This window comes from Macrobrachium nipponense, chromosome 1 (genome assembly GCF_015104395.2).
Source record: "Macrobrachium nipponense isolate FS-2020 chromosome 1, ASM1510439v2, whole genome shotgun sequence".
NCBI classification, from domain to species: domain Eukaryota; kingdom Metazoa; phylum Arthropoda; class Malacostraca; order Decapoda; family Palaemonidae; genus Macrobrachium; species Macrobrachium nipponense.
The window spans coordinates 167,514,193-167,536,387 of NC_087200.1; the positions used below are offsets into that span (position 1 = coordinate 167,514,193).

The 22,195-nt window shown below is 35.4% G+C and overlaps 1 protein-coding gene and 1 long non-coding RNA gene across 2 annotated transcripts in view; one reads left to right on the forward strand and one right to left on the reverse strand.

Annotated features, from left to right (window-relative positions):
* The window catches only part of LOC135219805 (uncharacterized), a 1,047,642-nt gene that overhangs the window by 501,500 nt on the left and 523,947 nt on the right, over positions 1 to 22,195 (forward strand). The window lies entirely within an intron of this gene.
* LOC135220310 (sortilin-related receptor-like) overlaps positions 1 to 22,195 on the reverse strand; it is a 36,171-nt gene that overhangs the window by 5,798 nt on the left and 8,178 nt on the right. The window contains exons 4-5 of the mRNA XM_064257555.1: positions 14,296 to 14,416; positions 10,899 to 11,074 (exon numbers count right to left, since the gene is read on the reverse strand). Of these exons, the coding sequence (XP_064113625.1) occupies positions 10,899 to 11,074; positions 14,296 to 14,416 (297 nt within the window). The remainder of the gene's footprint in view (positions 1 to 10,898; positions 11,075 to 14,295; positions 14,417 to 22,195) is intronic.

Sequence of the window (22,195 nt, forward strand, 5' to 3'; positions counted from 1 at the left end):
CTTCATCTGAATTAAGATATTTAGTGTGAAGTGCAAGTTTAAATATCGTATCCTGATTGAAATATATCATTATTTTAACCGTGATAATTACTAAATTTACTGAAACCAACCCACAATTACTAACGGTATCTGTGTCCGTGCTAACATATAACGTACACTTTATTTGTCAGTGCGTTACTACTGTATATGTAACGGTTTGTAAGCACAAACAAACACATATACTGCATAATATTTACCGCTATTTCCCTATACAGGAGATTGCTCCAGAAGGTGAAAACGTTCTGTTGTTTAGCGTGTATTTTGGGGTGAGGTTGCCTGCCCATACCATCTTTATCCCGGCTATGAACCACTTAAAGCTGCCCTTTACTAGGTACATAGAGACATATTTTACTGCTTAGGTTGACAGAAACACGGTGGATATTAACAGAACGTGTTCATATCACTCCATCCGTACCAGAGAAATACATATCTTTTGTAAATGAGGCGACTATGTTGAAGATATTAAAGATTACGCGCGCGCGCGCACACACACACACACACACACATATATATATATATATATATATATATATATATAACATCTATATACACATATAGGTACATATATAACATATATACATGATATATATATCATATATATATATATATATATATATATATATATATATATATATATATATTTATATATCACAATCATGGCCTTATAATGATACTAACGTTATGTATAGTTAATTTCGGATGCATTTTTGGTTTATTTGATTTCCGAAGATAATTCAGTTTGCCATTTTTGATTTACCTTTTTCAAGTGCTCAGTAAATTCCAACTTACGAGAACCTACGTCGATTCCATTGTCCCTAGATTTTTTAACAGATTCAACTTCATAATTACTTTTTGTAATTAGTGCTATTTCGACATGTACGTTACTTCTCCCGTATTAATTCTGTTTTCTTTGGTATTGTTTTTGAGTTCCTACCCTTCTCCATCTGAAAAATTTCTTGATCTATATATATATATATATATATTATATATACATATATATATATAGCACGTACATATCTAAATATATTCAAATGTATACTATACATATATATATATATATTTATAATATATTATTTATCATATACGTACCATATCTAAATACATTCATGTATATATTCGTTTTAATATATATACATATATATATATATGGTTATATGCACACACACATATACCATACACACACACATATATATAAATATATAGTATATGTATATACACACACACACACACACACACACATATATATATATATATATATATATGTGTGTGTGTGTGTGTGTGTGTGTATCTTTTACAACTGAACCTTCCCATTCCACTTTAGGTTTGTGCTCAGTCAGTCAAGATTACATATAGTTGTGCCTTCTTAGAAACCCTGTACTTGATTCTTCGAAAGGCTGGAGTGGCTTGACTCCAAATAACCAATTGCAAAGAACCGACAGGTTATCTCCATCAGAGGTAATCTCCGCTAAGTGTGAAATATATACTAAATGCCACACGTATACACTCATAAACCACATACTGACAACACACATATACTATATATATATATATATATATATATATATATATATATATATATATATAACTGACAACACACATATATATATATATATATATATATATATATATATATATATATATATATATATATATATATGTTTGGGGCTGGGCCTTCGTCTAACAAGGTTATAAGGACCTGCGATATTATACGCAAAGGTCGGTTGGTGTAAGTCCTATCCTCATTGGGGTTTCATGGACTTCGATGATAATTCTATGTTTCATTCAGTCAATTCTTTCTGATGTAAGGATTGAGTCGTTTGAAACACAGAGTACAAAAATAAGATATATTCTTCTATCTTACTTCGTAAAGTGATTTAGAGACGATTTGATAGGTCTTCCAATGAAAAGTGCTAAAAGAAGTCTGACATACAATTCGGTTTACAAGATCATAGGTGAGCAAACACTAGCTCATCATACGAACATACATACAGATAAGACAAAAGTCACGTAGCACGGTTTTGTGGGTCAACATGGTTTCTCAGGTGAAAGCATTTGTTGACGATTCACACAACAATAGATTTGATGACTACAGTTCCCTACTAATTAGGAAGCTGATACAACACGTCAAGGCTTAGTCAACTTTATTTTATCACTGCCTATCACACTCCTGCAAGCTCATATGTGACCCCTTGGGTCATTGGTTTAATTTAATCATAGGTTTTAGTTTTTATATATGGAATGTCACATACATTCCTACATATATATGTAAACACTTACATAATTGCTCGGTCGGCTACAAAACCAAACGCTGAACATTACCCAAGGCATGAAGTTTGACTTGCATTTGACCCTTAGGAGTGTGATACAGAAATTAATGTGAATATATAGTAAAATCCTAATTACCAACAAGTGGTTAAGGAATGATATTCAATTGGTTATATGTAAAAAATCAGATATATAGAAAATACTTATAAGTAAAAAATAATTCATGGTGCACACAAATACAGATTCACGATTGAGGTGTAGGATATAAGGTATAAGTTATAAGGTATAAGATATAAGACATATGCATATGATAATAGTTGTAAGTAATAATAATCACATGATAAATAATGGTACAGTTTTATACTTCTACTCATGAGGACACATATACTACAGAAAATACTAATGTACTTCTGATTGTGATACTGATACAGATTCTGTTCTTTACTGATACTTTATATATGATACTGATACAGATTCTGATCCTTTACGGATACTTTATATATGGAATACATAGCCAAGGAGATACCTACTGCACATTTAACTAGCGTTTCGAACAACTTTTCACCCATTACACAGTTCCAGACAACCACCTAGAGTCAAATGAAATGGCCAATTCCAAATGGTTCTAAAAACAAGGGAAAATTGTCTGGGCAGGTCCGACGTCCTGTTGAGCATCCATACTTGTTCTCTGTATCCTATGCCATACAAATACGTTCGCGATGAATAAAATCATCCCCAGCACAAGGTCTGCGCCAGCAAACGTAGAGTTGAATACCCCCCTTGGTTGTAAGGGTTGGAAGTATGTTGCTTTGTAGTCAATTCCGACAGCTGCTGGACCACCTCCACATTAAAAACGAAATTAACGCTGGGATACGGGTGACGGTCCAGGAAATCCACGAAATAAGCCTGTTCACTTATGATGGTGCTTATTCCCTTAACATTGTAGGTGGTCGTTACTCCACTGCAGCCGTCCGCAGCAACGAACAGAGTGAAGTTGTAGACGATCCGTCCGGGCATGCGACGTGAAACTCTCAGACTGCGAGGTGTAACCAGTTTCCATTAATCAGCCTGTAAGCAAACTTATACTTGTCAAAAGGTAAAGTAAATTCAGACAACGTTCAAATATGTAAGGGAGAGAGCCGTTAAGGACTAGACCTAACCCACATGAAGTCGCTGATATGGTGGAATTCAAAAGAGTCAGCGGTACAAACTTTTTTACCCATGGCCTTAGAACAATGAGTGAACCTATCCAGGTCTCTGACGACCGTAAAAATATCCATATTATTGGATATTAATACGAATCCAGAAAAAAAATCTATATTACTGGTAGTAAGCTACTAGACATATAAGTGGGAAACGAAGCTGTTTGTAAGATTGCCAGGCAACATAAGAATCGAGGGGAATATTAATCATGATTCTGTAATTCTCTACGCTTACTGAAATTAAGCTGTGATAAAATTCGATCCTGTGTGCCCCTAACAAAGGTTCATATCCAAGTTTCTCGCGCGCATTGAATAAGGTTAATGTTAAAACTTTAATAGGCAAGAGATGCAACGAAAGAACTCGCTTTGTAAATGAATCCTATATAATCTTTGGATTTTTTCAAGAAAATATGACATTTTCCCATGAATATGATCTACTTCTGAATTGTAATATGCTAATGTTACAAATAAATATTGCATATCCATGACCTGATTTATATTACTAAAATGCATGTTTACCAATGCCATAAGCTGATTTATTGACTCTAATTGTCTGTGAAGTTCAGAGAAAATTAATTCATTTTGATGTTATAGAAATTCTATTTGCTTATTTTGTTCATTAAATTTAAAAAGATTTGCAATTCCCAAACTAATCTTGCATTGAGCACCGCGAATATGAATGGGTTACGACTTTTGTACGCTAACGACCTACAGTCCACATGAGAAGTTCACAAGCTAAGCATTCCACTCCAGCTGGCTTGTTTTGCAAAACACAAGACAACAACACAGCTACAGACAAAGCCTGTCCAAGCAGATTATCTGGGTTAAAAGGAAAATGATGCATGTGCCATTGATACAATGATTCAGCATCTCCTGGCAAGAAACTGCGCACAAGCCAACTTTAAGAGTTATGTTACTCGCTGTAATAAATACGTCCTTAGTACTTTCAATGATAGAGCCATGTGTAAATTGGATATTTTTTGTCTTAACACTCCACCCATATGAGAAGAATGTCTGCAAAAACAGTACCAAACTTGAACAATATAAGTTTCACCTTGGAAACCTGCAAAATAGTAAAATATATGTAATTACTTATGGTAAATTAGATATTTCTTATTCAAAACTAATGAAAAAATTTCCCATACAAATTTTATATATATTATTTACCCTGTAAGATTCATTATAGGTATACATTTTCACTTCTAGCCTTGCTAACTTTAATTAAAAAATTTTTTTTCATTGACTACGAATATAAACCATTGGTATATAAACCATCGTCAGTAGGTTTTGACATGTTTTGAACCTCTAGCCTATTTGTCGTTAATATCCCTAGAATACTGAACAGACTACTAAACTTATAGGCATTATTATAGTATTCATCTATACGTATATATATATATATATATATAATATATATATATATATATATATATAATATATATATATATATATATATATATATATATAGATATAGATATTTTATGAACACCTACTGCATATGGTCCTGTTTTGTTTAGCGATTTTATTGTGATTCCTTTTCATTATAATTTGTAACTCTTCCAACTTCTTACAAAGTATATTATATCGGCTTACACTTGTACCCATAATATCTTTTATATTTGATAAATTAGTGGTTGGCTCGAGTATGTGGAAAAGTGTTCTAGCGGGCGTGCCGTATAAGGCTACTTGTGGTATCATTTTTATAGATACATGATATGAATGATTAAGAGTACTTAAAACTGCGAGAGAACCGCTATAATCCAGTTCAGATCCATACCCCCGAGTGTAACTCGTAGGACATTAACACTTCCTTATTTACTCGTTCTACCAGACTGATTGACTCTGGGTGATAAAACATGGTATTGATTTTCTTATTGCAAAGGAATTCACACAACGAGTTAAGGAAATTATTATTGATTACACCACCCGAGTCAGAGATTATCATGTGTGGAACTCCATGTTTACAGATGTAGCACTCATAGAATTTCCTAGCACATTCAATTGCGGGCTTTGTTTTTTAGTGCTATTAATTCTGTATAACGTGTCAAGGTATCTATTAACACTAAGAGGTGTTTATTTCCTCTGTCAGACTCGTAAAACCCTGTTAATAAATCTGTGCGTACTCTTTCAATGGGTTGATTTGGCACAGGATAGGCCCCTAAACTGACAGGTGTCTTAGTGTGTCCCCCCCTTTTTTTTTCTTATATCTGTAAGCATTGTAGACCCGTAAAGTAATGATTTGGCTTTCTGTGACATAATAGAGAACCCTGGATGACCATGTAATGGATTGGAATGCAACCAGTTTAGGACAATTGGTATAAAAGAGGTTGGTACTACATACTACCTGGTCGTTAGTCACCTGCGGTGTGCTTCGGGTTTTCCTCGTCACGGACCTACATAGAATATTACCTTTGATTACATAATTCTGCTGCACATACTTTAAATATGCTTTTGCTTTAGGATTTCCGTTCAAAGCATTTATTGTTTTGCTTAACTGCTGACCCTTGCTTTGTTCAGTTTGTAACAGTTCGGCGCTCCAACCCAGGTCTTCAATGTTCACGTTCTCTTTGGTTAATGAATTTTCTTGTTCAGGTGCGGGTTTAACAATAGGCACGGATGTTTCTATATCTTTTAGTCCAACTAATGTTTCTTTACAGTATGGTGCGGGATTGCTGGATAATGCGTCAGCTGTGATACTTGCTTTCCCAGGTAGGTATCCTATCTTGGCTCCAAAGACCTGAATGATCATATGCCACCGAGTTCCTTTAAAACTGTGATTAAAGCCTTTGAAAAACCCGGTAAGGGGCTTATGGTCAGTAAGGACCTTAACTGGATAGCCGTAGATTATGAGCTTAAAATGTACTACTGAGTTAACGATACCTAGCCCTTCCTTGTCTATTACTGCATATTTACTTCCAGAGGGCTTTAGTTTACATGAATAAAAAGCTAAAGGAAAGAACTATTTATCATATTGCTGAAGTAGTACCCCTCCTACCCCTTGGTCTGAGGAGTCTGTTGCAATAAAAAAAATTCCTTATTAAAATCAGGGAATTTTAAGATAGGTGAACTGCATAATTCCACTTTAAAGATATTGAACGCCTGTTGATGCTTTTCAGACCATAATAAATCTACGCCCTTCTTCGTACGATCTGTTAAAGGAGCTGCTATAATTGAATAGTTACACATAAACTTACGATGGTAATACCCACTACAGCCCAAAAAGTGCTGTATCCCCTTTACGTTAATAGGTACTGGAAAGTTACGAATAGCTGACACCTTACCAGGGACCACCTTAAGACCTTGACTAGACACGTAAAACCTAAATAGACATGTTCGGTTTTAAAAAACTCACATTTAGATATTTTTTACTCTGAGATTATGTTGTCTTAGTCTCTGTAGCACTAGCTCTAGTTTATGCAAATGTACTTCTAAGGTATTATAAAAGATTACAAGACCAACCATATAGGCATGTAGGGTATCCCCTAACAAGTCTCCAAATGCTATATTAATCATTCCGGTGAATGTAATTGGGGCGCAACGTAGACCGGAAGGCATACGTAAAAATTGATAATGTCCCCTGAGTGTGCTGAAGGTATCTGGTGAAAGCCTTTAAGTAAGTCCAAGCTTGTGAAAGAAATTTTTTTCTGACCTAACAAAAATACGATAACGTCGGTACATGGCACTGGAAAACGATCGGGAATCATTTCCTCGTTAAGGTGATGGAAATCTACACAGATACACCAAGTCCGATATTTTTTAGGCATGACGTTTAAGGGAAAAAATTGTAAGGGCTATTTGATTTCTTAATGACTCCTATTACTAACTTCGTCATTTATCTCGTTTTGAAATTTCATTGGGAGTCTATACGAAGGTAGGTATATAGTTTTATGTTTGTCCTTTAACTGTATTTGGTGTTCAATGATATCTGTTTTCCCCTAGAGATCACTTGCTAGTGGAGAAAACATCATGATATTCAGATAAAAGATAAAAAAATTTCTGCTGAATCTCCTCCTCTTGAATGACTTTATTTTTTTCACTTTGGATAGATTGTAAGAGGGATTCGTCGGCAACAGGTTGAGTGTGATTAATTTTAGCAACAGTAAAATGCGATATTTGTAACTTCCATATCCATGATATATATAGATTTTGTTGATTACTAGATTGGTATTCAAATGGTTACAGACTTCCATATTAACTTGTTGCTGTGAGTCAACAGTGTATAGTGTCAGGAAGGATTAAAATTTCAGACCCCAGCAAAGTCTTTTTACACGCACTAAGATATTCGAGGGTGCATTCGTCTCATGATTTTGCATGCAAACTGCGATTGCGGGTGTGGGAGAATTCTGTTGGGCTCCTTGAACAATATCTGCATTTATGAGACAAGTGATTGGTTCCTCTATATAAGTTATTATTTGATTAACTGTCTCTTTTTGTCCAAAACGGATTTTAATGTGTTAGAAGATTTATAGAATTTTCCTTTGATGAACATGCCTTATTTGGCACGAGGTAAGATAATGTTTTGTATGCCCATACATGGATGTCCTACATTTACAACTAGTTACATATCAATGTTTTTTATAACTATAAAGGTATCTGTAAGCGTGCACTTACCCACCTGGAACTGAATCTGAGTTATGCCTACTACGCTTAATTCATTATTGCTAATTCCCGAAAGTTATACTCCGAACTTCTCAATAGGGAAGGCTGAAAACAACCAAGCAGAGCTATTATTGTTTCTTTTCGTGATAATGTGCATACTTCTTATTAACATTGGCAACGTTTTATATGTTTTAGCATTACTTAGCTTCTGATGGCGTAAAAACCTCGAACGTAAGAATGACTTGAGCTATTATGAATTGAGCGTTTACTATTAAAACAAGTTATCCCTGCTGCGTTATTATTCACTATATGTACATGCTGTGGTTTACTTTCATTCTTTGCAAAAATTTGATATAGTGAAGGATCCAGGTCAGTGCATTTAGACATATGTTTCTTAATTTGTTTATATAAACCTATTTCCGTGCTGTTGGGCAATAGCCTCTCAACAAAACAACGTACCAAGGCTTCTTGTAACATAACTGTTATGAATGTTAAGTATGTTAGCCTAATGAAATCTTTTACAGACATGTTATTCCTTGCAACCAGCCGTATTGTTTAAAGTTAAGTTGAGTCATAGAGATTAAATTTTAAGCATATAACGCAAAGAACTCAAGGCTAAAACTGCCTCCGGGACCTTGTAAAAGAGCAATTATTGTCCTGACCCAAAATAATGTTACCTCTAATTTATTCGGTGTACGGGTGTTCCACTTGTTTTTGTGTGTTTTCTTATCACTACGGTTCCTAGCGACCCTATCAATGTATCTGTATAAATACAAACGTCCAATGCGTAAACGCATATTCAATATTTAATATGATTTGTTATGTACAGAATTAATAGTGTCCCCCAAAATGATAAGATTAACACAGAAAATATGATTAAAATATTTCAGGAGAACTTCTGAAAAAACAAAGTTGACAGAAACTCAAAGATAAAAAACCTGCAGGAGCGAAGTCCCAATGATGTAGATAGTTTGCTGTAAGAGAGTAAGATTAAGAATGTCTCGTAACTCACCCACAGCGACAACGAATTCTACCTGCAAGGGAACACTCAAAGTTACACACTCCAAATGAATAAAAAAGTTGTACTTAGCTTGATATTTAGTGGAAGGTCTCGGTGTTATTATGACGACACGGCCTTGCTCTCCCGTCACTGCTTTGGCGGATGACTCGGTTTCTCAGTTTGCATTGAAATTGTGCATTGTTTGTTTGTTGAATGATTTGTTTCACGTTGCTGGGTCGGTGAAGTTCAGATGCGGAAGACACGTCCTGTTTGTTCCTCGAAGATATGCAATGTTGAAGACGCTCAATAAACGATGCTTGTGTTGCCGTCGGAGACACTAAGTTGCTTGCAGATTCTCGTGCCTCGCTAAGTTGCTTGCAGATTCTCATGCCTCGCTAAGTTGCTTGCAGATTCTCGTGCCTTGCTAAGTTGCTTGCAGATTCTCGTACCTCACTAAGTTGCTTGCAGATTCATGTGCCTCGCCGTCCTTGACTTCTGATATGTTACATGTTTCAGAGATTTGTAAGTCTTCAGATGATATGGGATCATCTTCTCTCTTCTATTGGCTATTCGCTGCCACCATTGTTGGGGCTGGGCCCTCGTCTATAAGGACCTGCGATATTATGCGCAAAGGTCGGTTGGTGTAAGTCCTATCCTCGTTGGGGTATCATGGACTTCGATGATAACTCTAAGTTTCATTCAGTCACTTCTTTCTGATGTGAGGATTGAGTCATTTAAAACACAGAGTACAAAAATAAGATATATTCTTCTATCTTACATCGTGAAGTTATCTAGAGAAGATTTGATAGGTCTTCCAATGAAGAGTGCTAAAAGACGTCTTGACGTACAATTCGGTTTACAAGATCATAGGTGAGCAAACACTAGCTCAACATACGAACATACAAACAGATAAAACAAAAGCCATGTAGCACGGTTTTGTGGGTTATAGGTCAACATGGTTTCTCAAGCGAAAGCATTTGTCGACGATTCACACAACAATAGATTTGATGACTACAGGTGCCTACTAATTAGGACGCTGATACAACACGTCAAGGCTTAGTCAACTTTACTTTATCACTGCCTATCACACTCCTGCAAGCTCATATGTGTGACCCCTTGGGTCATTGGTTTAATTTAATCATAGTTTTTAGTTTTTATATATGGAATGTCACATACATTCCTACATATATATGTAAACACTTATACACACACACACACACACACACACACACACATATATATATATATATATATATATATATATATATATATATATATATATAAAACTATACTTCGTTTATGTGTGTGAAGAGTAGGGTAATTGTTTTGCTTACATTGTGTATGGCAAAAGAACCATATTTTGGATACATAATACATAGGTAAATAGGCATACCAGTATGTATGCCCTGTGGTATGGGTGTGAGAATACTACCACCTTAGGTCCGGTGTGTCGTAAAGGGCGACTAAAAGGACAGCTGCTGCCTTGCAGTCTTACCTGTAAGTGAAAGGCTGAGCCCACCGCCAATAACTGTGGAAACTACTGCTTTGCAGGTAGACTTTTTAGTCATAGGTGAGGCCCACCGCCAATAACTAGTTGATGACAGCAAGGGCATGCGGTCGCAAAAACCTCTTTGCCAAACAATAAACAATGTCTGATGTTTTAAGGCCCATCAGGTAACCGAACCCTTAATGTAGGGATAACGGTGGGAAAGAAGAAGAGACATACCAGTATGCATGTACGTAATTATTTTGTGTTCAAAATCTATCCACTCTCATCTTTATTAATAACTTACCAAGCTTTCTGGATGGCTTATTGAAGGGGTCGAAGTATGGCACATTCGGCATGTTATGTACGGTCTTCAACATATCTAGAAAATCCTTGTACTGACAGCCATTTGAGAAGCGTGGTCCTCCTAAGCTCTTCTGCAATCCATCATACAATAGATGGATTTCTAGTGACGGTGAGACACTGAAATGAAGCGATTAAACAAGGTGGTATGTGTGTGGTATTTAGCCTTTCGTATTGCATTTATTTCAAGTCAAATTGGAATCAGATGGCTGCATTGTTGAATGGTGATGACTGAGACGTAATTTTTATGTCCTATTAGACAATTAATCATAAGTATTCATTAGCTTCCGTATGATTTGCATGACTGCATGAAATGATCTCGTAATTAGGTACCAGTAGAAATTGTCTTAATTTTCACTTTTGTCATATTTGCCTCTTTTTCAAATTATGTAACTGGGATCTCTGTTTTTGTCATTTATTGGAAGTTACAAGCAGAGGTGAATGAAAACTTTGGTGATTTGTGTATGTATATATATATATATATATATATATATATATATATATATATATATATATATATATATATATATATACCCCACCGACAACACAATTCACTAATCCACTCTATGTGACGATTGATAGTATAAAAAATAAGGGCAGCCACTTTCCTACACACACTAGTGTTACATCATTGGAATAATGAACATCTTGGTTTCCAGGTTCTCTTGTTTTTTTTTAGCTTGAAAATAAAACTTGTTTTGAAACGTGCAAATAGTCTCTCTCTCTCTCTCTCTCTCTCTCTCTCTCTCTCTCTCTCTCTCTCTCTCTCTCTCTCCTTATACATGCATTATTATATTAATTATATATATATATATATATTATATATATATATATATATATATATATAACATGATATATAATAGTAATAATATATATAAATTATATATAATGCATGTATAAGGAGAGAGAGAGAGAGAGAGAGAGAGAGAGAGAGAGAGAGAGAGAGAGAGAGACTATTTGCACGTTTCAAAACAAGTTTTATTTTCAAGCTAAAAAAAAACAAGAGAACCTGGAAACCAAGATGTTCATTATTCCAATGATGTAACACTAGTGTGTGTAGGAAAGTGGCTGCCCTTATTTTTTTATACTATCAATCGTCACATAGAGTGGATTAGTGAATTGTGTTGTCGGTGGGGTATGAGGTGAACTCCAGTTACAAGGAAACGCTATTAATTAACAGATCTTGTACAGATTAACTCCCTCCCTCCCTCAGATAGATGGGACTCTGCTGAATGACTCAAATGGATGGGACTCTGCTGAATGGCTTTTGACTCACATCTTGTTTTGGAGAAACGTCTAATGAAAGTGTCAACAGATGCAGCATGAAAGTTATGTATTTTGCGTAAGACCTCGTTTGTTACCGAGGTTCATTCTATGGCTTTATGAACACACTCACAAAAGCATTGCTTTTTAAGATTACGTAGTGACAGACTGAATTTTCACAAATTTTGAAACAGTTAATAATAATTTGGGTTCCTAGAGGAATTTTGCAAGGTTATTCATCAAAAGTCTGACAAGATCAAGGTACTTTCTTTATAAGTAATTGTTTTGTAATAGTTTTGTCTTGGATTAGAGCAGGAACACAAGGAATGTGAATTTGCATCCATTTTGGTTAACGTCTTCATCGTATTTTTCATGTTTGCACTTTGAATAGTGGTAACTCTTCCAGCTTTCACATATCACATAACCTTTACCTGCAATCTCTTCAGCCATAAGTTCTCCATCTTATGATTTATTATCATCAAGGTATTCTGTACCACTGCCATAAACTTCAGCTGTGGTCTAGTAATTTCAATACCACCGTGTCCTTTTAATTTTTGAGCCAAGTCCGTGACGATCACATGAACTGTAGTGAATTAGGTTTGTCCACAAAATGTCTTTGTCACTTCTGTTCTTCTGACAAGGGAAGACGTAGAATGTACGGAATAGGCAAATAGTTATATAACCATCAACAGCAATACGTTGAATGATGGCAAATATATAATGAACCTTAGGTCAGTAATAACAGTAATAAAACAGTCATGCTTATCTGAAATACCAATATATAAATACATTACACTCATCAGTGATTGAAGAAGACAGGTAATTTCATCCATCAACCCAATGACTGGGTTTTTAGTCATCTAACTTTTTGCTCAACTCGAAAGTAAAATGTGCCTGAGAATATTCTAGCGACAATCATCAAGTGTCATCCCAGTATTGCCCCCGTACCAACGATATACACGTTAGATCACAATGTTGTGGTAATCACAGAAATGTTTAGCAACGGAAGTTGTCTGAAAGTTAGGTTAAAATAGAGATGACTTATGAGAATTGTTATGAGTGCAATATTATCACAGAGAAGTAAGATGTTAGCCAGATGGTCATTATTTTGTTAATAAATGAAATGTTTTAGTGTGGAAGGTCTAAATGTTTAGGCTGCGTACCTCTTCAAACTGGGTGTGAGCTGCCTCTTCACCCAGTTCCCTTCTCTACCAACTTCGTATATTCAGATCCCTCATCACTTTCCCACGTCGACATTCAGTAAGAGAGCGGATGTCTTTTTCATCAGACTGGACTTTGAAAAATAATTAAATTTCATAAGATCATAATTACCGGTATTGTTCTAAAGTAATGAAAAATACATTGAAAACTTTAAGGTATTGTGAATGCAAAATTTTTGGCAAATAACTTTCATGAACATGGGCAGTTAATGGTGATGAGAATCCCTCAGTTGGTTTGTAACGTCAACAGAACCATAATCGTTTTAAATTTTCGGGGACATAAGACCGGACTTGAAAATACCAGTAGGTAAGCGGTAAGCAGAACCTATTTTAATAGGGTTCCATGGTGAACGGTCGTCCTCGGTTTGCAGGATGCAGAATTCTATGTTAGGCTCCTTGTGATTTTCAATAACAATTATGAATCATATATATTTTAACTTTTTCTCATACATTGTTGGCGCTATCACCCTGTTCTTTTCTATACCTAAAAACTCCCGGCTTCCCAGTTTGTTCCCCTGCAATTGCTAGAAGTAGGAATTTTCGACACAAAAAGTAATTTTCGTCGGCAGTGATATAAAAGACACACAGTTCGAGAAGAGTACATGATACAGTAGAACAGTTCCTATAATTGGTGAGAAGTTCATGTTTACATACGATTGCTTATGTTTATTTTAGCATTATTTTATTTTACTTGTTTCTTTAAGCATTGCCTACTGAACCTTTAACAATTTTCAGATAATCTATGGAAAGCATAGAAATACTATGAAGCAATAGATATTGCAGTTTAATAAGGAATACTAGTAAAATAACAGTCAGGTATAACGACCACGTGAGAATCGACAGTCGGGCATAACGTACCTTTGCATAATTGCGTGAAGAAGAAATTCGTTCAAATGCATGATCTCTTCTGCTGACATATTGACAAATCCAGGCATCTTGTCGGCAATGAAGGCCACTGAACAGCCACATGCTGCTTCTTCTAAAGAAAGGAGTAAGAAATCTGGTGTTATAATCTAATAAATGCATAATGTAATAAATTTGCATCTACTCAGTAATATTAGTGGTTTTCACTATTTCAGTCGAGTCTGTTTTTAAATTTTTTCCGTCTCCATATGATACGACATACAAATGAAGTCCTGACAAAATGTAAGAATTCATTCATACATAAGTTTTTCCTCTTCAAGATAATTAAAATTTTTGCACAAGGTTTTGTGCAAATATATATACATAAAAGCACTCTTATGTGTCTATAGGCATGTATGTATTTATGTGTCTGTGCTTATCGGTGTGCTTAGAATGCTTCGAAAACCAGCCGTATACAGGCTTACTCAGGTAGAAAAATATAACTATCTTCATTATGTTTGTGGAAGAGCAAATTACCCAGCATTCGAACGTTTCTAACCTACCGCAGTTCCTTCATTTAGGGAGAATGAATAGCAAAACCCAGAAAAGGACTTATTTTAGCAAAATCTGGGTAAAATTTCGGGTAGCTAATCAGCGACCCAGAATATGGAATATCGCGGATCTAATACCAGGTAGAACTGCTGATAGTCAGAAAGGAACAAGACACATATCCATGCTAGCCAGTGGGTGGAGAGGGAGCGTATAGGGAAGACTTCTAAGGCGTCTCGTTGATTCTTGGAGACATCTGATGATCTAGCAGATGTTTCCGTGTAGGTCATATAAATAATTTCTCATACTGTAGATTAACTTGGGGTTAGTTTCATAGTCATTTCAGTCCTTGCTAATACTAGATCCCTCGACAGACGAAAGCCATGTTTTGCCCGGTATTGCTGCTTTAGTGACACCATCCTGAAGGTGGCACTTCAGTCTCCTTGAAAGAAAAGTCCATGTCAGCTCAATATATGATTGTTTGTGAAGTCTACTTTCTTAATTGACAATTATGTGTACATAGTAGGTTAGTCTCCTGGGGATCGGCCAGTAGATTCTTTATAGACTGTCATCATCTCATTGCAGTAGATGAGGGTTACCTTGTCAGTGTTTTTACTATTATCTGTCAAAGAATCTTCATTTATCTGGTTCTCTTACCATTGGTTGATTCTCCTTTTAGTGATCCAGCAACCATGTTATTGTAGAAGCTGTTGTTCACGTGTTGTCGACGGCTCTCTCTCATTCCCCGTAGGTAGCAGCCCAACTGCTGCATTGGAAGAGGTCACTGCAAATCTGTGCACTGCCAGTTGACTGCAGGTATTGGATGGGGCACCCATTGGCACCTTGAGGTAGTGCCTTGAGTTGCGGTCTTAATGTATACCTCAGTGCCAATTTCGTTATTACAGAGTTTCAGAAGGACATCAAAGACTGGAACTGGTTGTTATCATTCCTCTCTATCAATAGTATGCTCGAGACTAGAGGGTATTCGTGTCGACAATCTTTGCATAAGTTTTATTGACATTTTGGCGATTTATCAGGGAATTTTCCATCTTACCAAGACTTGTTTGATGCACCTCACAAAGAATTTTGCCAAAAAAACACACCTAATATGGGAACCATTTTCATACTATTTACTTGTGGATACGATGTGCCCCTTGGGCATTTAAAATGTCATGGGTAATGAAGAAATGATTGTAGACTTTTGAGGAAGTGTTTCTATATATTTCTATATAAGTTATTGTGTCATGTAGATACCTCATTCATACAATATCTTTAGCCATAAGTGTTTATTGCTATACTTTCAAAGTAATGCATATAGAATACGTATAGCTAATTGGTATTTAGACTCCCCACGCTACACTCCATATACTTCTCAAGCTATTACCAAATTTTCATTTGATATAGAAATGACTTTAAACCTGTAGATATGTTTTAAAACGGTTTTTTTAGTGGCGAATTATAAATGGAAATACTGATTTCAGCATAGACTGTCAACTTAGTTCTGTTGTATCAAGTCTGTATATGCAGTACTTTGAAATTGTGGTGGCGAAATACATCTTGAAATACTGGAGATTTAGGTTCAATATAATCGTTACTAATTTAAATAGTTCTCCCAATTAGAGGTTGCCTTGTTGACGTCACATGGCTTCGATAGAATGTTATGTGCTCAAAAGCCACGTGACAAGAGAGAGATTTTTAACTAGGAGAAGAGATTCCCCCTGTTTATCACCAAATACCTCTCTTTATTCTTTTTCTCTCATTATAACTTCAATCTGTTTCACATCTTGTAAGCTCCCTTCCAATCTCCTGTCCAACTTTTATGACTACTACTTCCAAGTGCTGATATCAGGTAGGTACTTTTAGGTGTAAATAGTATGGACCTTTCCATATTTGTCACAATTTACTATTTTGATGAATGGGAGACGAAATTTGGTTGGATATGTATTTGCATTTAAAGGTAATTGCGAGAGTTGCAGGTGATAACAACTATCGTCAACGGTTGGTTCATTGCAAATCAGAATGAGCCAGCATTTGGGTTAAGGCTAGCATCTTTAGTCTGGAAGCTCATTAAATAAATGAAAAGGAGGATGATTCCACATTCCTAACAAAAGGGTTTAACTTACACCTGTCTCCTTTTCTGTTTTTGTGTTATCCTGTATTGTTGCGATATAGAGTGGACTTTTAGGGAAGTCGAGTCTCACTGTGCCAATTGTGAAGAATGTTTCCTGAACAGTGAATGATGCTCTCTTAATATTGTCATGTATTTATCGTTTTTATTGTTATATCTATATGAATCCATCCAAAAATAAACCCCCCTTTCATGGATACACTTACTTGCCCCTGATGTTGATGACCCCTTTGAGTTCCCTAACCTTGGTCAAAACCTAATCCCTAGTGTAGACTTACTTATTGATTTAACTTGGATCTCAAAGTGATAAAATATGAATGCATTATAGTGCACTTGTAACCCAAAAATAATGAGATTATGAAGCGTTGTTTAATAGTATAAAACTTATGGGTTAATTCAGTAGATTTAGCATTAACGTGCAAATACTCATAAATTATTTGAAACTCTCATTACTTTTTCTAACAGTACTGCTGCAAATCAAGCTTCTTTTCATGGCAAAGGAAAAGGGCATATGTTGAGTCTAATGTTAATAGTGATTTCATTAATATCCTAGATGTAGAGTAGGAATTTTTCAACTAAAACTAATGACTCCGTCTCACTCGTTTACCACATCAATACTCCAGTTTTTTCGTGGCATGATGATTTATATATATACATACATACATATAATGTATGTATGTATATATATAGATATAGATATAGATATAGATATATATATATATATATATATATATAATTTTTTTTTTTTAAACAGGATGCGTCTCAAGTATGAAAGGCCCATTAAAACATTCTGGTTTAAAGCTAAGGACTATATTTTGGTGGGCTGACTCCCTCCCTTATCAAGTAGTGAATGACAGAAGAAGTTACGTTTGTGAAATATATAATGGGAGATATGCCTTTAGGTGATGATAGGGGTCACCGCTAAGCCAACTTTGGTTCTGTCAATTGTCTCTATCCGCTTCATCATTACCTTAAGGAAGATATTGTCTATATGGTCAGAGCCCCAGGCTCTGTTGGATAGGTTGATCCTGTTATTTTGTTTTATCAATGAAGATTTCACAATCTGACATTTGTATAGTCAGCTGCTTTTGTATAAAATTTGGGATGAGTTCCAATCCATGGTATGGTAGGTGTTATTTATATGATGGAAAATTGCTGAACTATGCTTTCCAAATCTAACTGAGTTATCTTTCCAAGAGAGATTATCCTATGAATCCCTACAGGGGATTTCTTAGACACCTACGTCTGTAGAAGCTGGTTTTTGATGAAAATTAAATAAGGATTTTACCATTGTATTCAGATAAGTGAAGACAAAAGGGTTATAGTGGCTTAATGTTTGTGTTCTTTCATAAATTACCCATGTGAGGGATTATGATTTTGTTAGGGAATTTTTCCTTTAATTTGTTTTCTGTGGGTTTGCTTTATGTATGGCTTTTTATATTATGTGCTTGGGGTATTTTGACAAGTTAAGTCGATTTCAGATTGTTTCAAGTTCTTTGTTAAGAAGATTTGGGGAACAAATTCTCATGGCTCTAAGAAATATGTTACTTGCTATGCCAAGTTTAACTGAAATGTTATGATAGCTGTAAAATTGTGTATGAAAGTGAGAATGTCGCTTTCCTGAAGACATTGAATTTGTAGTTTTATTAGTTTTGATGGTTAATACATCTAAAAAGGGGATGTAGTTGTTGTTTTTCCATTCTACTTCAAATTTTGTGTTTGGGACCAAGGAATTTAATTTTTGTAGAAAGATATCAAAATTGCCCCGCTTGCTTTTCCAGTTTCTTAGGATGTTGTCTACATAACGAAGCCAAATCATATCTGCAGGTTTGATAGGGTTTAAAATTACACAAAGATTAGGCCACTCTAACCCTTTCGTCTTCACTTATTTGAATACACTGGGGATATCCTTAATTAGTGTTCGGCAGAACACTAATTAAGGTGTCTATGAAATCCCTTATAGGGATTGTGATGTCATACTATGGATTCACAGGCAAATCTCTCCCTGAAAGATGAACTCCACATAAGTACTCAGTTCGATATGGACAGCATAGTTTGGCAATTTTCCATCATATAAATAACACAAATCATACCATGGATTGGAACTCATCCCAAATTTTATACAAAAGCAGCTGTCGATACAAATGTTAGATGGTAGAATTTTCTCTGATAAAACAACAAGATAATAGGATCAACTTAATAGCATATCTACCGCAATATATTTTGCAAATGTAACTTCTTCTGTTATTCGCTACCTGATAAGGGTGAGAGTCAGTCCACCAAAATATAGTCCTTAGCCTTAACCCAGAGTGTTTTAATGGGCCTTTTATACTGGAGAGATATATATATATCCTTATGTATATATACTAGCTGTACCCAACCACATGTTGCTGTGGCCCAGTCTGGTTAAATGGAAAAGAAAGAAAAGAGAAAGCTCCTTTCTCTTACTCTCTCTTTCTCTCTCCAACCATCACTGTCTCTTTCCCTCTTCCCACTAATACCAACTCTCTCTCTCTCTCTCTCTCTCTCTCTCTCTCTCTCTCTCTCTCTCAATTTTGCCATTTTTCTCCTACCTAACACCCCCTCAGCTCTTTCTCTCTCCAACAATCACCGTCTCTTTTCCTCTTTCTTCTCACTAATACCAACTCTCTCTCTCTCTCTCTCTCTCTCTCTCTCTCTCTCTCTCTCTCTCTCTCTCTCTCTCTCTCTTTGTCAACCCCATTCTGAAACTCCACCCTCTTTGATGTCATTGATGTTTACCCTATAGTGTTCTTTTCCAAAGATATGTCCGTTTCAGGGAATCACTTCTCACCCCCACCCCCTTCGGAGGTAAGGAGGTAGGATGAGACCCTATTATAAAAATGCACGTATTCAAATGCAATGTTGTGTCAAAATTTCAAAGCAATCGGCGAAGAACTTTCGGAGCGTTGCTGTGGTTCAGTCTGGTTAAATGGAAAAGAAAGAAAAGATAAAGCTCCTTTCTCTTACTCTCTCTTTCTCTCTCCAACCATCACTGTCTCTTTCCCTCTTTCTTCCCACTAATACCAACTCTCTCTCTCTCTACTCCCAAACTAATCTTCCACTTCTCTTCTCTCTCTCCCACTAATCACCAACTCTCTCTCTCTCTCTCTCTCTCTCGCTCTCTCTTCTCACTAATCCAATCTCTCTCTCTCTCTCTCTCTCTCTCTCACAGAAGATAAGAGGCAATTCGAAAAGCTATTAGATATGCTACTAGAATACAACATTCAACAAATAAATCACCTGCCAACAAGAAAGGAAAATACTTTAGACCTAGTATTTGTGAACGAGGTGAATTATGTTAAAGAAATAATAGTTTATAATGCGAGTATTTCAGACCATAATGTTATAGAATCAACAGTCCATTCCGAAGCAAGTGAAAACAGAGATAAACAAGAAATGAAAAAGTTGGAAGGATATGGAAAATACAACTTCTACAGTAAAAATATAAAATGGTCAGAAATAAATGAAGAATTAAACAAAGATTGGGATAACATTTTCGTAAGTGATGATATAAAGGAAAATACGGAGATATTATATAAAATATTAGAGAAAATAGTGGATAAATATATACCGAAGAAGAAAAGTAAATATCAGTCATGCATACCAAGAGATAGAAGGATCTTGTTCCAGAAAATCAGAAAGTGGAAAAAAGGTCTTGCAAAAGAAAAAAAAATGCATGGAAAGTGATCGAACTATAAAGTAAGATAGAAAATGCAGAACAAAAGATTATACAATCAAAAGAAAATGAAAAACGGGACTTGGAAGAAAAAACCCTAGTAAATATCAAGCAAAACCCCAAACTATTGTACTCGTATGCGAAAAAGATGAATAAAAGAAGAATAGAAATAGGCCCTCTAAGAATTGAAGGGAGATTAACGAATGAAAAAAAGGAAATATGCAACATATTGGCAAAACGATATAAGAGAGAATTCACCCCTAGAATTGATAATGAGGATAATTATATAGAAGTAAGGGATGAAAATAGTGAATATTTAGCAGACATAGATATTAATGAAGCTGATATTGTGCAGGCTATTAATGAAATTAAAAATGGAGCTGCAGTAGGGCCTGATGGTGTCCCTGCTATTTTGTTAAAGAAGGTAGTTCATTCTATCGCAAAGCCACTTGCAATATTATTAAGACAAAGTGTAGATACAGGCAAGATTTATGATGAGCACAAATTAGCATATATTACCCCTACTTTCGAAAGTGGATTAAGACTAGAGGCAAGTAATTATAGTCCTGTGAGCCTAACATCATATTATGAAAGTGTATGAAATGGTAATGAAGAAAAATATAATGAAACATTTAATAAAAAATAATTTGTTTAATATAGGACAACATGGTTTTGTACCCGGAAAAAGTACACAAACCCAACTGATAGTCCACTGTGAGAACATATGCCAAAATATGAAAAGCAGAAATGAAACAGATGTTGTTTATCTAGACTTAGCAAAAGCTTTTGACAAGGTAGATCATAATATATTAGCAAAGAAAATTAGAAAACATAATATAGTGGATAAAGTAGGAAGATGGTTAAAAGAATTTTTACACAACAGAAAAAAGATAGTTATTGCAAACGATGAGAAATCGGATGAAGCTAAGGTAATATCCGGTGTGCCACAAGGTACGGTGTTAGCTGCATTACCGTTTGTAATTATGATTGCAGACATAGACAGTAATGTTAAGGACTCGGTAGTGAGTAGTTTCGCCGATGACACAAGAATAAGTAGAGAAATTACTTGTGATGAAGATAGGAATGCGCTACAAAGAGACCTTAACAAAGTATGTGATTGGGCAGAGGTAAATAGGATGGTATTTAACTCTGATAAATTTGAATCAATAAATTATGGAGACAGAGAAGGAAAGCTATATGCATATAGGGGACCTAATAATGAGACAATCACAAATAAGGAAGCAGTTAAAGACCTTGGTGTGATGATGAATAGGAACATGTTATGCAATGATCAAATAGCAATTCTGTTGGCAAAATGTAAAGCAAAAATGGGAATGTTGGTACGGCACTTCAAAACAAGAAAAGCTGAACACATGATTATGCTTTATAAAACATATGTTCATAGTCCACTTGAATATTGCTGTATGGTATGGTACCCACACTATCAAAAGGATATTGCACAAAGGTCCTTTACAGCTAGAATAGAAGAAGTTAAGGATCTTTACTACTGGGAAAGACTACAATCCTTAAAATTATATAGT